The sequence below is a fragment of the Ochotona curzoniae genome, unplaced genomic scaffold, assembly GCF_017591425.1.
Source record: "Ochotona curzoniae isolate NIBS_2020 unplaced genomic scaffold, NIBS_Ocur_1.0 contig_1302, whole genome shotgun sequence".
Taxonomy (NCBI): domain Eukaryota; kingdom Metazoa; phylum Chordata; class Mammalia; order Lagomorpha; family Ochotonidae; genus Ochotona; species Ochotona curzoniae.
The window spans coordinates 459,547-478,704 of record NW_024465035.1 but is presented as its reverse complement, the minus strand read 5'-3'; the positions used below and the strand labels follow the sequence as shown (position 1 = coordinate 478,704).

General features: G+C 44.5%; 1 protein-coding gene across 3 annotated transcripts in view; it reads left to right on the top strand.

Annotated features, from left to right (window-relative positions):
* SLC25A36 (solute carrier family 25 member 36) overlaps positions 1-11,042 on the top strand; it is a 28,100-nt gene extending 17,058 nt beyond the window's left edge. For 2 of the 3 annotated variants that reach the window (XM_041004156.1, XM_041004142.1), the window contains 3 exons: positions 3,916-3,982; positions 4,913-5,202; positions 7,560-11,042. In XM_041004156.1, coding sequence (XP_040860090.1) covers positions 3,916-3,982; positions 4,913-5,202; positions 7,560-7,753 — 551 coding nt within the window. In that variant the 3' untranslated portion in view covers positions 7,754-11,042. The remainder of the gene's footprint in view (positions 1-3,915; positions 3,983-4,912; positions 5,203-7,559) is intronic. The other variant, XM_041004150.1, reaches the window with a different exon arrangement.
* Positions 11,043-19,158: the final 8,116 nt, after the last annotated feature.

Here is a 19,158-nt window from a genome sequence, read left to right as displayed (position 1 = left end):
CCCCTCTTGATATTTTCTTAGATTTCCTTTTGACAAGGTTAGCATTTTTTCTTTAAAGGAAGGTTGATCTTCTTTAGGTAAGTATTTGGATTCTGAAACTGCTCTAGATGGCAGGATTTTCAGCACTCGTAATTTTTTTTTAATATGGCCCGTTCTAATAATCCATTCTTTTTTTAACCTAAAACTTTTTTAAAAGTTAGATCTCACCGTAACTATTTCTCAGCTCCTTCCAGTGGGATTCAGTTTGTACACATGTTTCTGATGAGGTCACTGCTTGTTGTTATGATACAGAACAGCCTGTGTCTATTTTAGGCATTTACTGTACATTTCTCCCGAGAAAAGAGTGAGATCGTGCCATCTCATGCTCCCCATCCGCAGGTCACTTCCTGTAGAGAGTTGGACTAACTTGACCTCGTGAGTACTGATCTGAGCGTCTCTCACAGCCTTAGTGTAAGACACACCCTGGGTTTGTAGGATAGCTGCGGGAGATGGACTTTTATTTCCTGAATTTGTGTGTTATTATTGAGTGCATTATTGTGTGCATTATTGAGTGTTTCATGAAATTTTTATCTGATCCATTTAAAATCCTTTTAGTAGGGGAAAGAAAGGGGGACTTTGCAGTCATCACGTAGTAAAAGCGTATGGCTTGGCCATAGAGCCTTGGCCTTCAAAGAGTGTGATAGCCATGTACACACAGCTGTAAATGCTATCATCCCATCTGACTCCTTGTAGAGAAGGTAGGAGCTCTCTGCTTAGCTTAACACAGTCCTCCCACACTGCTTAGATAAGCTGGAGCTCTCTGCTTAGCTTAACACAGTCCTATCACACTGCTTTCCATTCTTTTTTGCGTTGGTTCTTGGCTTTCAACTCTTGCCAGAAGAGCAAATCTTAATACCATTATTTAAGCAAATAAAGGATTAAAAAATATGAGATCTTATCTGTTTTAGTTATTAATAATAACACTTTAAAATACTTAAATGATATTTATCTGTGAGGAAGCTAGATAGATTTTGTTCTTCCAGATGTTAATTGAAATAAAAAATACTGAAAATGAAACACTGCAAGTGTCACTCACTTAATAAAATAAACATTTTCAGCAAGTTTGCTGTAAACAGATTTTTCTGTTAATTTGGTTTTTTAATTGGCTTTTCAATATCAAATGAAATTGGATCAGTTGGACTCTCAGATAAAGACTGAAAATTGCATTAAGCTGTTTAGAACTTTCTAACAAAGCACTAATGTTGTTGCCACTGGGTAATAATCGCGTTAAGAGACTGTGGAGCAGTCTTAATCCTTAACTCCAGATGGATCCCTCATGTACTCTTCAATCTATTTTATATGTCGTCAGGTGCGCAGAATATTGGTAGAAGTTAGTAATGTAATATCAGAATGTCACCAACTTAAAATGCAAAGTAAAACATAATAACCAATTTATAAATTTGAGAAGCACCATTCTCAATACCTTTATGTGTCTTTGTCTTAGAAGTGGAAGGAAGTTATTTAGATTTGGCTAACTTCAAATTGTATTTGCCATATATATAAAATCTAAGTTAATGGTAACATTTTTTCTTTGTTCATTTCAATTCTTTATTTACTAAAGTTTAATTTAGCCTGAAGTATCTGCTTAAGTTTGTTCAAGAGAAAGTAATGCCATAGAAGTTAGGGGTCAGAGTTTAATAGCTTAGGGCCTATCAGTCCTCTGATACAGGTTCATTTGTACCTGGCAATGAGTTTTAGTTTAGTGAGAAATACCTGTGTTTACTTCCTGTATTGTTTATTAATATGTTCAGGGAATACTTTCAGATTATAAAATATTTGTTCTAACTTTAAGGCTTGTGTATATTGATGTCGATTTTTCCCAGTTTCAAATTAAGGAATTTTATGACCTGGGAGAGTATTATGAGTAGAAGCTTTGATACTGCCATATTTTTATAAGTAGGCCTTTTATTTAAAAGTAAGATAACTGTGTTGCATGTCTTTTGAAAGAAAGTGAGAATTTGGGGGAGCAGCATATTTTTTTCTGAAATTCAGTAAAAAGCTGATTTTTTTTTTAATTTAAAATTTCTACAAATTAATAAAGATCATTGTGACTAATGTAGACTATTTTGTTTGTTTTCTACTGAGCAATATTTCACTAATAAGCCTTTCATCTTAATTCCAGACATTTTATTATTAACATAAATCTCTAAGCTTAAAAAATATGAATACAAAATTGGGGCTTGATCAGAATAATGTCTGATTGCTTTAAAATATAAATCTAAATATCTTTAATTTAAAAAGATTTAATAATTCACTTAGGAACTCAGAACTTTGTCCTCAGTTGAGGCCACATGCACTGTGCTGGCAGCTGCACGTTTTCCTCCCTCCCACAAAAACATTTATGAAGAGAACCTTTCAGTAAGAAAGATGTCCCTGGCGGTCTGTCTAACCTTTTACGTTTATATCATTTTAATGCTGGCTGATGCTTCCAGAATTTCTCATTTTAATTTTATAGTTGTATATGTAATAATAAAAGCACATAAGAGAAAAAGAAGCCATTGTTACTAACAGTCCATTCCATTTATCCTGCTTCCTGAATACACTTAATAGGAACATTATTTTGTGTAATATCTGGCCATTATTATGGTGTTAAACAGGGTCAGTGGAGTAAAATTTGAGTTTAGCTAATTATCTGACATCATGGAGAGGGAAGAAACCTTGAAAGGCCAATGTCAGCTCTGTAGAGAATGTAGTTTTAAAAGTATTTCACATAGGTAGATCTACTTGCAGTAGTTTGAAAGGCTAGTTTTACAGTTGTCTCTGCGCTGTGTGTTCTTAAGTGCACACCAGCATTTTGCTGCTCGGAGTACTGTGCTCATGTGGAGTGTGCTGGTTGTGATCTGCCTTTCTCGACCTGATATGCTTGACCTACTGGCACTTCACTTTTAAAAATATGAAACCAGTTAAGATGCTTAGACATCTCCTCGTGTAAGTTTTCATTGAATTTGAAGGCCTGTTGGATAGATGTAGCCTGGTGGGAGTCGTTCCTCTGAAGCTTGTACAGCTAATCTTAAATCTATCCACAATCCTGTTTTGTGAAGCAGTCTTCTAAATCCTATCTCAATATTGTATTTTGTGTGCCATCTTCCTATAAATAGGAAGATGGCATATAAAACTTAATGCATTAGCCAAGCCACATATTACTACCCCGTAATTTGTACTTTATTACCTGGAATGAACCATGGAGCTGACCAGCCTCCTGTACTAGTAGTTAAGAGATAATGCTTGTGTTATTTAGGTAAATTAGAGTTGATTCCTTTTGTGAATTTCTTTATTCAGTGTCTATAAAAATGAAAGTTTCAGATTTTTGAAATTTTTTTCATGTGTTCAAGTAGATGAGGAAATAGATCTGTCCTATTAGAACCCTAACAGAAATCTTACTTGTAATAATCGTATTTTAATAGTATTAGTAAGCATATTTATAGAAAATATCTATGGGGACAAACAGTAGTCTTTTTGGTTATTTAATCAACTAAAGATAAGTTATAGTAAATGCTTCGATTTCAGTAGAATTCATTTTGAATGTAGTGGTTCCGTGATCCTAATCGCACCACCAGCTAGCCGCCCTAGACTGCATGCTTCCTGTGCTGGAGTACAGAGGACCGCTGTGCGTGGATTCCACGTAGGTGGCAGGCGGAAGAGCTGTCGAGCTCTTAGACAGGAGCACGTGCTGCTCTTCAAAGAAGCTCCTAGTGAAGGCAGAACTTGCAGATTGAAAGTCAAGGGAGAAGTTCATGGTTGTGTGGATTTATACATTAGCAGTGTGAAGCACCCATCAATTAGCACTTTAAATATTTCTATATATTCTTTAGAATAATTTTTAAATGTTTCTGTTCCTTATTTTTCCTGGAATTCATTTTAAACGTGTTTGTCTAGGTTTTACTGCAATCACAGCAACCAACCCCATTTGGCTTATAAAGACTCGGTTACAGCTTGATGCAAGGTATGGTAATTCTTTAAAATTGCTTTGACATATTTTCTTGATAAATTTATTTCTTGAGGTTTTGGTGCCAAGTATCCGTCTTTTCCCCTTATTTTTTACTACCTGATTTTGTTGCACTCATATGTGTAAATTGCATTTGCGACTGCTTAGCAACGGCAAGATTCATTCATTGAGCCGCTCTGCAGTAAACAGATAGGCACTGCTATGTTGTATTAACCAGAACTTCACATGGGCTGATCAAGATGCTTTTTAAAGCCCATCTGAAGCAGGAGAGGTAATCATTGTAAAACTCCTGAAGCCTAGGCATTTGATGGGAACTGGGAAAACCAGAGCAGTGCGGGTCAGGGTTTCCGGTGTCGGCTGCTTCTAGCCTTTCAGGTGGTGAGGGTCTTACTGGTGTATTACGTTAATATCATTGGATGTTTGGAATGCTCCTTTTAGTGAAATCGTCAGTGTAACAAAATCCAGTTGAACAGCATTACCGAAAAGTAACGACTGATAGACTGAGCCTGAAGTTGGAGGTGCCTGTCCACTTGATAGCCTTGCAGGCTGTCAGAGTCATGTGTCAGTGCAGAACTTCGTTTTCCACTTCAGGCTGTCACACAGCCTAGTTCAGTGTTAGGCTCACAGGGGTGGGTAAGCAGTATTGGTTGTATGTCACAAATTTTGCAGGAAGTGAAATATCTCCATGTGTTACCCATCTGATACGACAGATTTAAGACGAGATAGAAACTGAGTGATGCCTTAGAGCTCAGACTGTAAGCGGGCAGGCATTGCACTGCTCGGAGTAGGAGATCAGCTCAAGTCCTGGCTGCCTGGTGGTGCATGATGGGCTGGAATAGTATGTTTTTGACTGCATTGCATTTACTTTTTCTGAAAAGCTGTAATAATTTGTTTATGTCAATAGGACATCTCCCTTTTCCTTTTCAGGAGCCGTGGGGAAAAGAGAATGGGTGCTTTTGAATGTATTCGCAAAGTGTATCAGACAGATGGACTTAAAGGGTTTTACAGGGGCATGTCTGCCTCCTATGCTGGCATATCAGAGACTGTTATCCATTTTGTTATTTATGAGAGTATAAAGCAAAAACTGCTGGAATGTAAGACTGCTTCTGTGATGGAAAGCGAGGAGGAGTCTGTGAAGGAGCCATCAGATTTTGTGGGAATGATGCTGGCCGCCGCCACCTCCAAGACGTGTGCCACAACTCTTGCTTATCCACATGGTAAGAAGAGTAGCGCTCTTACCCGTTATGTCGAGTAACATAACAAATCTGGCCCGTGCCAGCCAATAACTTGCTCGCTAGAGCATTTACGATTTTACTGAACTATTGGGTAGCAAAATAGTTCCTTGGGAATTAGTGATGGGATGAAATCTGCAAGCAGTCAGGAGCTGGTTAAAGGGGCAGCATGTGCTGTCGCAGCATGGTGGTGCTCCCTGCATGTGCTTTGGGGTCAGACCTTGCAAGAAGTTTCTGTTTTCAAACAATATGTATGTATTTATAAATAGGGACAATAGTAGATCTTTAAATGCATTGTTGCTACTTTGTATAAAATGCTCTGCAGAGCTTACAGTGTGTCTGAGTGTAGGTCTACTACAATAAGATCAAAAATGTCCTTATTTCCAAATGGAAAATGAGAATGCATTTTTAAGCATTTAGTTCTCCCTGTATATCCTGTCAGGATAAATAAGACTAAAGAAAGAGAGTATTTGCTCTAAAATGTAATTTCTGAGGGCAACTCTTCTGCAAATTGGACTGTAAACTAACCCATCTGTTTCTTGAAGCAAGTTCCAGGCGTTTCTAATAGATGTCAGAGTAACCCATCTCCACAACCTTGCTGGGGTAGGAGCATACCTGCTGAAGTAAGGGGTAGCTCTGGGGGTTACACATCTTGTCTTGGAGCCAGGGGCAGTGCAGCACATGAAGACACCATCTGTGAAGTTGGAGTCCCACATGAGCACCGGGTCAGGTCCTGGCAGCTCCCTGCTAGTGTTCCTGGGAAGGGAGCAGAAGGTAGCCCAAGTACTGTGGCTCCTGACACCCTTTGAGGAATACCTGGATGAAATTCTGTCTCCTGGCTTCAGCCTGGCCTGGATTCAACCACTGGGTACATCTGGTGTATGAACCAGCAGAGGAAAGATCTCTCCCTTTCTCTCTGTCACTCTGCCTTCCAAATAAGTCAATCTTTTAAGATATATGTGAGCCCTAACCCTTCAAGTGATGTCATTAGGGTAAGAGGTCTAAGTTGATAAATGAGGTGTATCGGAGTGGCTCAAACATGACAGGGATGTTTCAAATGCATTTTCTATCTCCAGGAGCTATCGCAGGCCCTTCTACAAGCAGCTTGTTTTTCCATTTCTGAGAACTGTCTTAGGTCCTCCAACAAGTAGCTTGTTGAAATATTTGGAAAATAGAGTCATTACATAAGAGTACATTACAAATAGAGTCAGTGGAAATCAAATTCTATCCAAGCTTAGAACTAAAGCCTCCTAGTAGCTTCCATTTCTCGCCTTTCAAATGAAGAAAAATTGGAATCATCCTTAAGGTGCACTGGGAATCTTAGTCCAGTTCCAGGCTTGTCCTTGCATGACAGCTAATGTTTTAAATGCTTCCGCATGTTGGGCCCTGCACAGTAACCTGGTGGCTAAAGTCCTCGCCTTATATGCACCAGGATCCCATATGTACTTGGGCCCACTTCCCCTTCCAGCTCCCTGCTGGTGGCCTGGGAAAGCAGTCGAGGACAGTCTGAAACCTTGAGACCTTGCATCCCCATGAGAGACTCACAAGAAACAGCAGCTCCTGGCTCCTGGCTTCCGATCAGCTCAGCCCTGGCTGTTGTGGCCACTTAGAGAGTGAAACAGCAGATGGAAAATCTTTCTGTCTCTTCTCTCTATAAATCTGCTTTTCCAATAAAAAAAAAAAAAACTTTTAAATAAATAAATACTTTCCCTTTCTTGCCCATTTGTCATTTCAGTGTGGTTTCTGTAGGTTATTGCTTCATTGTATTTTTATACCTACAGACATATAAAATGTCATAAATAGTGTGTCTTTTTTATTATATTGTGTCACTTTCTATGTTTATAGCTTCTTGTTTCAATCAGCTACACATTTAAAGATTTTATTTATTTATTGGAAAGTCAGATATACAGAGAGGAGAGACAGAGAAGAAGATCTTCCGTCCAATGATTCACTCCCCAAGTGAGCGCAATGGCCGATGCTATGCCGGTCCGAAGCCAGGATCTAGGAACTTTTTCCAGGTGTCCCACGCGGGTGCAGGGTCCCAAAGCTTTGGACCGTCCTCAACTACTTTCCCAGGCCAGAAGCAGGGAGTTGGATGGGAAGTGGAGCTGCTGGGATTAGAACCGGCGCCCATATGGGATCCCGGTGCGTTCAAGGTGAGGACTTGAGCTGCTAGGCCACGCCGCCGGACCCACAGTCAGCTACACATTTAAAATCGGTGTTTGTCCTAAACATATGCTTTAACTGATAAGTGAGATGTGCTTCTTCTAATTAGGATGATGTAAAGATGTCAGTAATGTTTAAACAAAGCTAATTTGTTTTTAATTTGATTTCCCAAACAGAAGTTGTAAGAACAAGACTGCGTGAAGAGGGAACAAAATACAGGTCATTCTTTCAAACACTGTCCCTGGTTGTTCAGGAAGAAGGTTACGGGTCTCTTTACCGTGGCCTGACCACTCATCTGGTGAGACAGATCCCAAACACAGCCATTATGATGGCCACCTATGAACTGGTGGTCTACCTGCTGAATGGATAGCAGTGTGGGGCTGCTTTGAAGAGAGAAGACCAAAAGATTGCAGGACCATGGAGTACCGAAGCCAGCGCGGTGCACAGAACAGCAGTTTGGGAACATGTAACTATGCCTAAGTGGGAGTTTGGCTGTCTGAGTGGAAGGAACCACCCTCGTTATTGGTCTTTCGGTAATGTGGAAAAGGAATACCTTGGCTGCCTCCAAGGAAATGCCTTTCAAAGCACCCCTTTCTCAAAATTGCCATTTTCTCTCCCGTGTCCACCAGACTCAGTTATGTTTCATTGGCTTACAGCAGTCAGAATGCAGTGTTGTTTATTCTGAGAGCACTTCTCCAACCCTTTAAACAAGGCCATCCACAATGATGTGCTGCACTGCAGCTATCCAAAGATAATATTGGCAGACATAAATTTCTAACCTCTGGCTATTAATTTCTGTAATCTTACTAAGACAACAGCATTAGGGAAAACCTTGGTATTATTGCCACATTTTCCCAAGAGAACCTGGCTAAATATTTTAAATTCAACTGTTTTGGCATTAAGAGTCACTGTTTTTGACAACGAATGAAATAGCATCTAAAATATTTTGTTTAAACTGCCAGAGTAGCAGCCATACAATGGTTTTGAATATAGAATCAGTGGGTCAGCTGTGGACGCCCGACCCTGTCGGTGACTTGGGCATGCTCTCGTGGTCTCCCTAGCCTTGGAGTAACTGAGCGAACAAAGCAGTCTTTTAAGTGTTCTCTGGCTCCTGTTTTCACTTTAAAAATTTGAGACTTTGAGTTGTTTCTAAGTCTGCGTAGATTTCATTTAACTATTTTGTAGAGAAACTGATAATTTTGTGTTTTTCCCTTATAAGTTTTTACTTTTAAGATAACATTAATATGTGGAACAGTAAAAATATTAAAGACAATGGACCCTCTGCCATCCAAACCATCAGGTCATTATCTTAATTGAGTTTGGTAAGAAATCTGTGCTTGTTTTCTGAAAGGTAAATGGTCGCGTTCAGGTTAAATGTACTACCAGGACAGAGCTGTTAAATTTTGCTGTTGAGGACACTGTACCTTCCAGTACTTTAAAGGAATCATCTGTGACACTCATGAGGCTGTGGTGATTCTCTAGGAGACTTTGCCTTCAGAGGTTGCCCCACTGCTGTATGAAGCGTCTACACTTAAACTCAGTGCGGTGTTCACTCCGTGTACTTTCACTGCGTTTTGTGCAATGGCTTCATCTTCAGAACGACTTCCTGTGAATGTACTTTGTGGCCTTTTGGGGTGTGAGAATAAGAATTTCACGTTAAAATTCTTATTTTTTAAAGTATTGGCCATGTATTGGGCAGAAATAGAGTTGATAACTTTTGGGTTTGTATGCATTGTTTTGGAGATCTTTAATGTTTTCAGTATTCTATACCTTGTAGTGCCACAGCATTATTCACATTGGGTTCGGGGCAGTGTGTCGTGGCAGGCTCATGTTGCTATCACTAGTGCCACGTAGTGCCCTCTTAAATTCTTTGACCTTAACTTCTTGTAGTCAACAATAACTGGATGTTTTTGAGGTGCTCGATTGGAGTTAAAAATATTCCAATCCATTTGGAGACCAAAGTCAAATTCAGTTTCCCTACTTTTTGTGGCACATTTCAGCTTTGTGAGGAACATACCAAAAGAAGAAGAAGACATGCAGGAGATTCGAGGTCTCAATCTGTGGTGTGTACCTTTTTGGGTGCCTTTGATACTGCCTGCTAACCCAGTGCCATTTGTGTTTGAGCATCCATCCACTTCAGTTCCGTGATGTTGTGTGCAGGGCTGATCTCAGTACCAACAAGTGGTGAGGAAAACGCATAAACCAGCAGTGGGGAAACACTGAGCTGTGACACACGCATAGCAGGAGTCCTTCAGGAGGGACGCTTGTTCCACTTTTGTTTGTGTCTAGCAAGTACAGTTGCCCTTGACCTTCAGTGCACTGTATTCATTTTGTTAAAATGTTAAATATGTGTGTACTAGCAGGAGCAGTTTCGGACCCTTTTTTTTTCCAACAAATAGAAAGGAGTGTTGAAGTTGGTGCTTTTGTCCGCTAAGCACCATCTGGTGCAGTAGATCTCATGTATAATGGGAATGATTCACCAAAGTTCTTTAAAGTTTGTCTCTGAACATTTCTTCAAAGGATTTTAATTGATTTGAATGTTTAACAAGAAGTTGTATGCTCGAAGTGTTGGACTTTTTCGGTAGGACTGCTTCTGGTGTAAGGTGGTCAGTCCTCTTCGGATTGGCCTGTATTGTAGATCCTTGCTGAGCAGTGAGCTGCACATATTCAGGGCAAACAAAGACACTGAAAGCATGCTTCCATGGAGCAGCGCTAAGGGAAGCTTGGGTCACCTCTGCTGCCCGTGACTCAGTCTGTCTCCTACATTTCGAACTCCAAATCTGGGAACTGTCCTGTAATTGTGGAATACCATAAAGTGCTTTCAATTGTAAGGGAAGAAAACTGAACCACCAAAGGTGTAGCTACAGAACCAACCCTACTGGCAGGCCTTGCGCATAGTGAGTGTGTAATCTTGAAGAAACTGGTAGAATATCATTAGATTATTTAACCCAGACTTTGATTTCCTAAAACTTAATGCCCAGTGTGGAATAGCATGACTCTAAAGGTGGAAGCGTTTAAATTGTTAGGAAATAGTTTACTGGTACATACATATTTTAAATGTGTTTCAAATCACAACAAATACTGATTTGAATTTGAAGGCGTTAAGTTCTGAAAGTCAGTGTATTAACCCCTCCTCTCCAGTCACTCGTGGCTGTCTGTTGGCCTGCTCTTCTGCCTGCCCTCAGTGCGGTGGCACTCCCCTGCGCTGTTAAACATAACACGGCCTTTTTCTCCTCTAACACGTTCCTAAGAGTAGAGTTATTTTGGAATGGTGTAAGTTGAAAGGGAATTTACCATGTAGGATATACTTTCTGTTGCTTGTACATCTTCTCCATCTTGCCCTTACATTTTCCATGTATCCACACACTCATCTTTATGCAGATCCTTTCTGAAACAGGCAATTGTAATTACACTCAGTTTTGGTATTAAACTTTTTGAATGTGTACCCCAGTTGATGTGAACAATTAAATTATGACCTACACGTCATAGCTAATTAGCCAACGTCCAATGACGTGGTAGCCTTTGATCATGTGACCTTGCTGTTCTTGAGTTGTGCACATTGCTGTAAATCATGTGCGTTTATCCTGTATTTATGTTAACCAGCCAACTTCTACTTGAATTGCTGTGATTCAAAAAACTAAAATATGCATATGAAAGTATGGTATTCTTTTTATGTTGTTTTTTTTTACCGTGTCAGTATTTTGTTGTTTGTTTACTGTATCTCAGTATTTTGGCAGGATGAAAGCACAGTCCCTTTCTCAGGATTGTCCTAAGTGCCAAAGGATTCACATCTGGCTTGTTTACTGAGTCGATGGATTTTGGGGGCTCCTCTGTTTGTTGAACCTGCTGCTCTCTATAGAAATCAAAAGGCCACATAACCTGTGTGTGTTTCACACAGGTTTTTCCTGGGTAAATCCAGGGCTTTTTCGTGTATTGAATGCAGTTTGCAAAGAACATTCAAGAAACATCCATATTACAATAGTTTATATTCTCCTAGGCTAGAATATGTTTAGTAGACATAGTAGACACTGTCTTGGTTTCAGCTGTGGCTGTTTGTGGTAATATTTAAAATATGAAGAGCATAATGTAGTAACTCCTGTGTTAGAATGGTAGAGTGAGGGCCTGGTGCAGTGGCTTGATTGGCTCATCCTCCCCCTTTAAGCACCAGGATCCTGTTTGACACCAGTTTGCATCCCGGCTGCTCCACTTCCCAACCAACTCCATGCTTGTGACCTGGGAGGACGGCAGAGGATGACCCAGAGAAAGAGTAATGTACTGTCTACTTTGGTATATTTCAAGTTTTCTAGTTGAGAAAACCAGAAAAATCTCAGAGTTAATAGAAGCTGAAATAGTTGACCAGTGGGAGTCCTGTGCTGACGCTGGCAGAATCATGGCTGAGGTTGGTGTGACCGAACTCAACTCACGTATGCCTAGTTTAAATTGGATGTGGTTTTGTTACTAAATGTCGAGCCATTGTGGAGGAAGGAACGTGTTTATGGTTTCTCAAATGTGACAACTACACAACTCGGGCAAGCCAGAAATTGATTCTGTGATTTCCTTTGTTTTCACTGCAAAGAACAGTTAGTTGCCTTAATTAACACATTGAATCGGGAGAATCAAGGTGGCAGAATATGGTAAGGATACATTTAAAGAGACGGAGAAACGTTAGCCATTGTGAAGCACAGAGAGCACATTCCGGGAAATAGGAGAGGACATAATGGCATCAGAGGGGCAGCTGGAGACTGACAGACACAGGAAAGCAGCAGACACAGTGGTGTGGTGTTAGTGACTGATACCCCAGCAGCATTCCGCAAGCCACGATCTGAACTGCACCAGCAGCCGGAACTCCATCAGCAACAAGGTGGGAAGGGGAGTTTACCGGGAGCTCAGGAGGTGAACCCAAAGAACTGCTTGTCTTGCTGGTCTGTTTGATTTGACCAGGAGCAGAGGCAGAGCAGCAGGTCCCAGGCGGGCAGTGCAGGAACAGGATAGGTTTTACAGCTGAGTCTTGCCCCCTAGAGCCGAATCGGGCACCAGTTTGTATAGGGAGGCAAAGGCTATGGGAGAGTACTGCACATGCAATGAGCTGGGAGCGAACTCATTTCTGGCTCAGTGAACTGCAACAAACTGGCATCCTACTCGTTGCACCCAAGATAGGCAGCCCTCACACCTGATGGCCAGCAGATCAAGGACTCTAGTAGTGGCACATCAGGCTCCATTTCTTAGAGTGTGGCAAAAAATTTAAGACTGCAGGGGACAACAGTCATCATATGGGTAAAAATACATCCATGTGACCCTCAGACCTAATGGCCAACAGGTTCCAGCAAGATCACCATCACCAACAACTTAGCTATATAGGATACCTGGTGTCTCCCCAATCCTGGGACCTGCTCCAACCAGAAGGGGGAGAAAGGTTGTACAGACAAAGATGCAGCCTCAGCAAGGTATCTCAGGAGGTGGAGAGTAGAGAGCCAAGAGCTGTGACTGTGGAGACATGGTAGAAATCTAACATAAGAACCCAGACCTGGAACTCACTGGAGGGAGTGGCACAAGTGGCCCTACTCCAGAAACTAGAAAATAATTACCAATATAACTCGATGTTCAACTCTGACGAGAAGTTAGAAAAAAATCACCTCAACACCTCTTCCAATCTAAACGTGATTGGAAAGGCTTTCAGGAAGGTGGTGGGAGGCTGTGCCCCCAGGGGCGCCTGGCACTGCAGTGGTCCCCGGAGCCATGTCCAGGGTCCCCAGGGACACAGAGGCCCGGCAGGACTGGGCAGTGTTCCCTGCCTTTCAGAGGGGGGCCTGCACGTCTGTTCGTTCGTGTGCAAGATCCCGAGATGGCAATCAATTACCGTCTTGATCATGGAGAGAAGTGAAGACTGGTTTTGCGACAATGAAGAACACTTGGAATGCCATCTGCAGCGGTCCATTACCCTTTGGAGCTGGCCCTTTAACACAGCCGGTAGTACTGTTGTGTGGCTGCAGATGTGTGCTGAGTGTTAATAGCTGTGCGATTGGATACAGAATGTAGCTCGAATGAGATGAGGAAGTTGGAAACAGTCGCGGGATGCCCTCACATTCCCTTTGCCATAGGAGACTCATCTAAAGATACTGCCGTTCTCTTGTTGAGATCATTTCACTCTGATTCCAACTGAAGATGAGATAGATACCCCCTTTATGCCTCCCTGCAGTGCGTTTAATGTCCCCACCGCTCACAGTGGGCTTGCAGCAAGCGCTTTGCCATGTCATGCAGGAAATCAAGGATTTCAAGTCAGACTTTGTTTACTGGTGCAATTCCCTCCTTGCTCCCTGAGGGTTTCACTTGAAAGCAGGTGAGCAGAGGGGGCGAGCTCACCGCTTCAGGAGCAGGTCCCAGGCCGGGCTCACTGGCGACAGGCAAGGGTGCTCAGGCCCCAGAAGCAGGAATGCAGTCATTTTCTGGTTGATTCATGTATTCACATTCAGCAAATGCTTCCTGAATGGCGAAGAGAGCCCGGCAGAGCTGGCCACAGCTGGGAACTTCCATCGCCGCTGCTGCTGTGCATCCCGTGAGAGACCACTGAACTGGCACAGTCCAACAGTTATGAAGGAGAGGACTGGTTCCCCTGGCACCTGCCAGGTCGAGTTTATACTCCAGCTCGTGCCCCCGGAGCATCTGATCTGGGAACTGGGACAGATTGCAAGGGCGGAAAACCCAGCTCAGCTTTTGGGGGCCCCCTTGTGAGACTGTGGAGGACAATGGGATTGCTCGCTTAGTGTGGGAAGAACAGCCATCACCTCCTTGCCAATTCTGGGCGTCTGGGTGAGCCATTGTCTGGTGGCTTTCCCCTTTCTAAAGTGACTTGATACCCAGCGCTGTCTTGGGCACTACCTGGGGCGTGCACCTGTGAGAAGGCTGGGCAGAGGCAGAGCTGGCACCCCCCAGGATGCCTTGGGCCAGGCTTGGTCTGGCTGACTTTTGCTCAGGAAAATTTCTGCCAACCTCTGTGTTTACTCTTACAAAAAAAAGGAAGAAACTTACATTGGAAAGGAAATAATTGAAGAAAGCCAACATTTGTCCTCCTATCAACATGAAAAACAGGAACAGAGAGGAGTCAGGAAGTCACAAGTTTATCTGGTGCCTACCAAGGGCAAAAGCGAAATCTCGAGGCAAATTTACCTGGCCAGGTGTTCTGCCAAGCCATGCCAGGGCTGGCAGGTGAAAAAAGCTGCCTGGTGTCTTAGAAGAAAAAGTGACTTCTCTGCCTGTGGATGCTTCCACTCCTGTCACTGCTCTTGGAAACTCCCAGAAATTTCTGTCTCGAAGGGTCAGCCACACAGCGACCCCGTGCTCGGGGCTGGGTCTCAGAGGCCCGAATCGTCTGGGTCCAGGCAGTTCTGTGCAGTTACATTAGTTCTTCCCCAGGTTTCCTGCCTCCTCACAAGACTGTGACCAGCCCTACCCTCGAGTCGCCCTGGGGACCCAGAGAAGCCCTGCTCTCCCTGTGTGGGATCACCCTGTAAGTAAAAGGTATATGTCCTGCTGGCATCGCTCAGCAGGGACTATCCTCGGCATTAAGGGCATTGGGGAGGACCAGAGAGAAGGGTGAATGACAGGTGGTATGGGATGGACCCACACTACACAGCTGTCCGTGCCCTACAGTCCGTGTCCCACAAGAACGCCAGGGCTGTAAGCAGCAGATTCGAATACTCTCTTACATACCAGTAGTCAATATTTTGATGTCAGTGTGTTTTCTGGAAATACATGTACTGTGTAAATCCAGGCAGAGTGCGCTGTGTTTGAATTAAAACTTCACTAAGAGGGGGCAGGCATTTTGGTGTGAAGGGTTAAGCCACTGCTTGCAAGCATACTGTGCCCAGCTACTAGCTTTTGTTCCAGCTCCCTGCTGATGCACCTGGGAAGGCGGAAGTGTTGGCTCAAGTACTCCGACCCTGCCAGTGGATGGAGCTCCTGGTCTCGTCCCGGCCCAGCCCTGGCCGTTGTGACCACCTGCGGAGGGAGCCAGTGGATGGAAGATTTCCTTCTCTCCCTCCTTCCCTCTCCATCATTCCCACTCCCTTTGATGTTTTCAAATTAATTGATTTTATTTTTTAAAAGATTTATATTATTTTTTGAAAGGCAAAGTTACAAAGAGAAAGGGAGAAATAGAGAAAAAGATCTTCATCCACAGGTTCACTTCCCAAATGGCCGCATGGCTGGAGCTGGGACAGGCTAAAGTTAGGAGCCAAGAACTTCAACCGGGTCTCCCACGTGGGCGCCAGGGCCTCAAGCACTCAGGCCGTCTCCTGCTTTCTCAGGCAGGGAGCTGGATCAGCAGCAGAACAGCCAGGACTCAAACTGGGGGGAAAAATGAAAGAATTTAGTAAGGGCATTTATCTTTCAGAATAAGCAGTTGATAAGAAGCAGTAGATGGTGGCCACTTGCATGGGCCCCTGCACCCAAAGCATGACGGCAAAGGGGGTTCCTGACCAAGCTTCAGCCTGGCCCAGCGCTCACAGTGGCAGCCATTTCAAAGACAGAGGAAAGACTGTGTGTGTGTGCGCACATGCATATGTGTCCTTTCAAAGAAATCTTTAATTTAAAAAAGACAGAAAGCCAATGAGAATGCAGTCCTCACCAGTCAGAATGCTGCACATCCGGAGGACGAATGGTCCCATTTCTTCAATGAATAAATGATATGGAATGAAAAGTCAAACAAGAACTCACTACATATAAAATAATGGAAAAAGACATGAAAGACAATCATATGCAATGTTAGAAATATAACTAGATTCTGATTTGGGCAAATCAACTACAAAAAGTCATTTTAACATAATTGGGAAAAGCAGAAGTGAGCAGTCAGGACATGAACCGGTGACCCAGGTGGGATGCCGGCGTCTTCCGGTGGAAGATTAGCTTGTGGAGCCACTGTGCAGGCCCTGAAGAACCCTTATATATATATGGATTTTAAACAAATTTGCACTAAAATAAACATAATTGTTCATCTCACATTTTGCAAAATTTTAAAGTTCCTTATAAAGGAAAGACAGCTAGAACCCAGCCCCATACCCTACACATAAGGAAGGCTGGGACATAGGGCCTTCTTGTATGCCCTCCTCTTCCTCCTAGGTCGGCCTGCCCTGCCATTTGTGCCTCAAGTTTCAAAAGGGAGGGAGGAAGTTAGGAAGTAGAAGAAAAACAATGGGAAAAGAAAACACAGGGCTGAATCAAACCCAGCCATAGCTCTGCTCACAGGGCAGGACTCCCCTAAGACCCCAGGCCCAGGCCTCCCTTACTCAGGCCCTGCCTCCTAGACAGGGTGGCCCAAGGCTGGCTGCTCCTCAAGCAGGGTGTCCCATCCACTGGAGGCCAACCCCACAGCAGGCCTTTGTGTCCCTCAGGTGGAGGTGGGTCCTGGAGCCAACATAGTCCAGTTTAGAATGTCCTCAGCCAACTCGGTCACCTGCACTCCTTCAGGCAGGGTGCTGTGTCCCAGGGATGAGAGAAGTTAGGAAGCCTGACCTGGCTCAGCAGATGGCGTGGGGTGCGGGCAGACTGGGAAGCCTCTGCTAGGGGGAGCATGGCAGCTGGGTGCCTGGGTGAGAGCACAGGGCAAGAACGGAGGTGGTACCACCTACTGAAGGAGCCTTGGGGTCTGCAAGACCTGCAAGACCCTGGCCCTCCCCATGACCCTGGTTCTCCTTCTCTTACGGAGCCAAGACTATGCTGCTGGCACCCAGAATGGCAGATGGCACCCCTCCCCCCTTTTGCCCCTCCCCCCTCTCTGCCCCTCCTTCTCTTCCAATTTTAGTGTATGTGCTGCCGAAGCGAGCACTCCTCTTCCTCCTTCCCTCCTCTTCCCACTCCTTTTCCTTATCAAGTTAGTTAGGTCACCTGTCCCCCAAGTTCAGCTGGAGGGTCCAGCACAGTCCCGTTTGGGGTCAAAACATGCCCCTTCCCAACGCCACAAGTATTTGCGACACCTGCAGATGCACTTTGTGTTGGAATAAGACACGTCTCCTCCATGCTTTTTTGGCTGATTCCTCCTGTCCACAGTGGAGCATTCTGCCGTGTGCTGGTCCTGGTTGACACAGGCCGGGCTGCTTGCAGCTTTCCAACTGTCTAATCTGAGACTACACCGTGGGCAAGAGGCCAGGGACATGATTCTCATAGCCTCGCAGACGTAGGGAGCAGCAGCAGAGCCATGGCCGCAGACTGCTTGCTCTGACTCCCGAAGGTGACCACGGTCAGGGTCTCGTCATTTGTAAGATGCCGGTTAGAGTGGGGCCGTGAAGTGTCAGGCAAGGAGCCCCACCACTCCCGGCCAGCTGCGCACAGCAGTCCTTTCTGTGTGTCTGGGGGCAGTGGGCCAGCCCCAAGGCCCCCCACCCCCACCTCTGTCATCCCTTTTGTCCACCATCTGTCTAGCCCAGGGGCCGCCTCGCTCTGAGCCTCAGCCGGCTCCTCCTCCCCCAGCTGCAGAACAATGCCCAAGGGGCCTTGTGGGGACTGGGGTCAGGCCTGCCCTTTGTGTCTGGGTGCCAGCCTCCCTCCCTCTGAGCCAGGCCTGTGTGGATGGGGATGTGGGAGCCAGGAGGACAGGGCCAGCCATGGAGATGTCCAGGCCCCTGTGGCAGGGCCCACACACAGGGACAACGCTGACCAAGCAGGGCTGACTGGTGGAACACACATACCTGTGTCTCCCTTCCCATCCCTATTGCCTGCCACAGAACTAACCTTCACCAAAGTCTCTTGTCTGTTCTTCCAGAACTATTTCACAAGCACAGGCACATATGTAAACTCAAAAACAAAACCAAGAGCCTGATGTGTGAGGCAGGAGGGTTGGCTCTGTGCACAGTTTGCTTCGCTTGACAATGCACACAAAGATCATCCTACTCGGCATGTGGAACACAGCCAGTTCTTACAGGTTACATAAGCACTCCAGTGAATGGAGGTACCACAACTACGTACTCGATTCCTGGATGATGGCTGCTGGAAGCTCCTTTTAGTTGTCACCAAAAAAAAAAAACCTTTAGGGCCTGGCGCGATAGCATAGTAGTTGAAGTCCTCGCCTTGCACATACCAGAATGCCATATGGGCACCGGTTCTAATCCCAGCGGCCCTGCTTCCCATCCAGCTCCCTGTCTGTGACCTGGGAAAGCAGTCGAGGACGGCCTAAAGCTTTGGAACCCTGCGCCCGCATGGGAGACTCGGAAAGAAGCGAATGTGATTGTTCTGGAATGCTGTTGATCTCACTGGATGAGGAATCCCGTCCAGTGTCCATCGGCTGACAGACACAGCGATCTTAGCGTCTTCACTTGCCTAGATATTTGCTGTCATCGTTTGTTCTGCTTTCCTTCTCGGCTATGGTACCAGATGTCCCCCGCAGTCCCCCGTGGGCTAAGGTATCCTCTATGTGTACCAAGGCCTGCTGCCCAGGACTAGTCCTTTACACTGAGAAGGACCATGCACCTGGGCCCTGTGGGACCCCCACCCCTGGGGCTCAAGGACCCACCCACCACACAGGCAGAATAATAGAGAAAATCTTTCATCTACTGGGTCCTTCCCCAAAATGTTCAGAACAGCCAGAGCTGAGCCAGGCTGAAGCCAGGAGTCTCCCACGTGGGTGACGGGGACCCAGGTATGTATGACTGATTCTTAAGTGTAATACACCTTTAAAAATAAAAACAAAAAATAAACCTTAAAAAATAAGACTCTAGAAAAAGAAAAGGAAATGAATCCCCAAGAAAGTAGAATGAAGGAAAAGAAGGCCAGAGCAAGGTCGTCAAG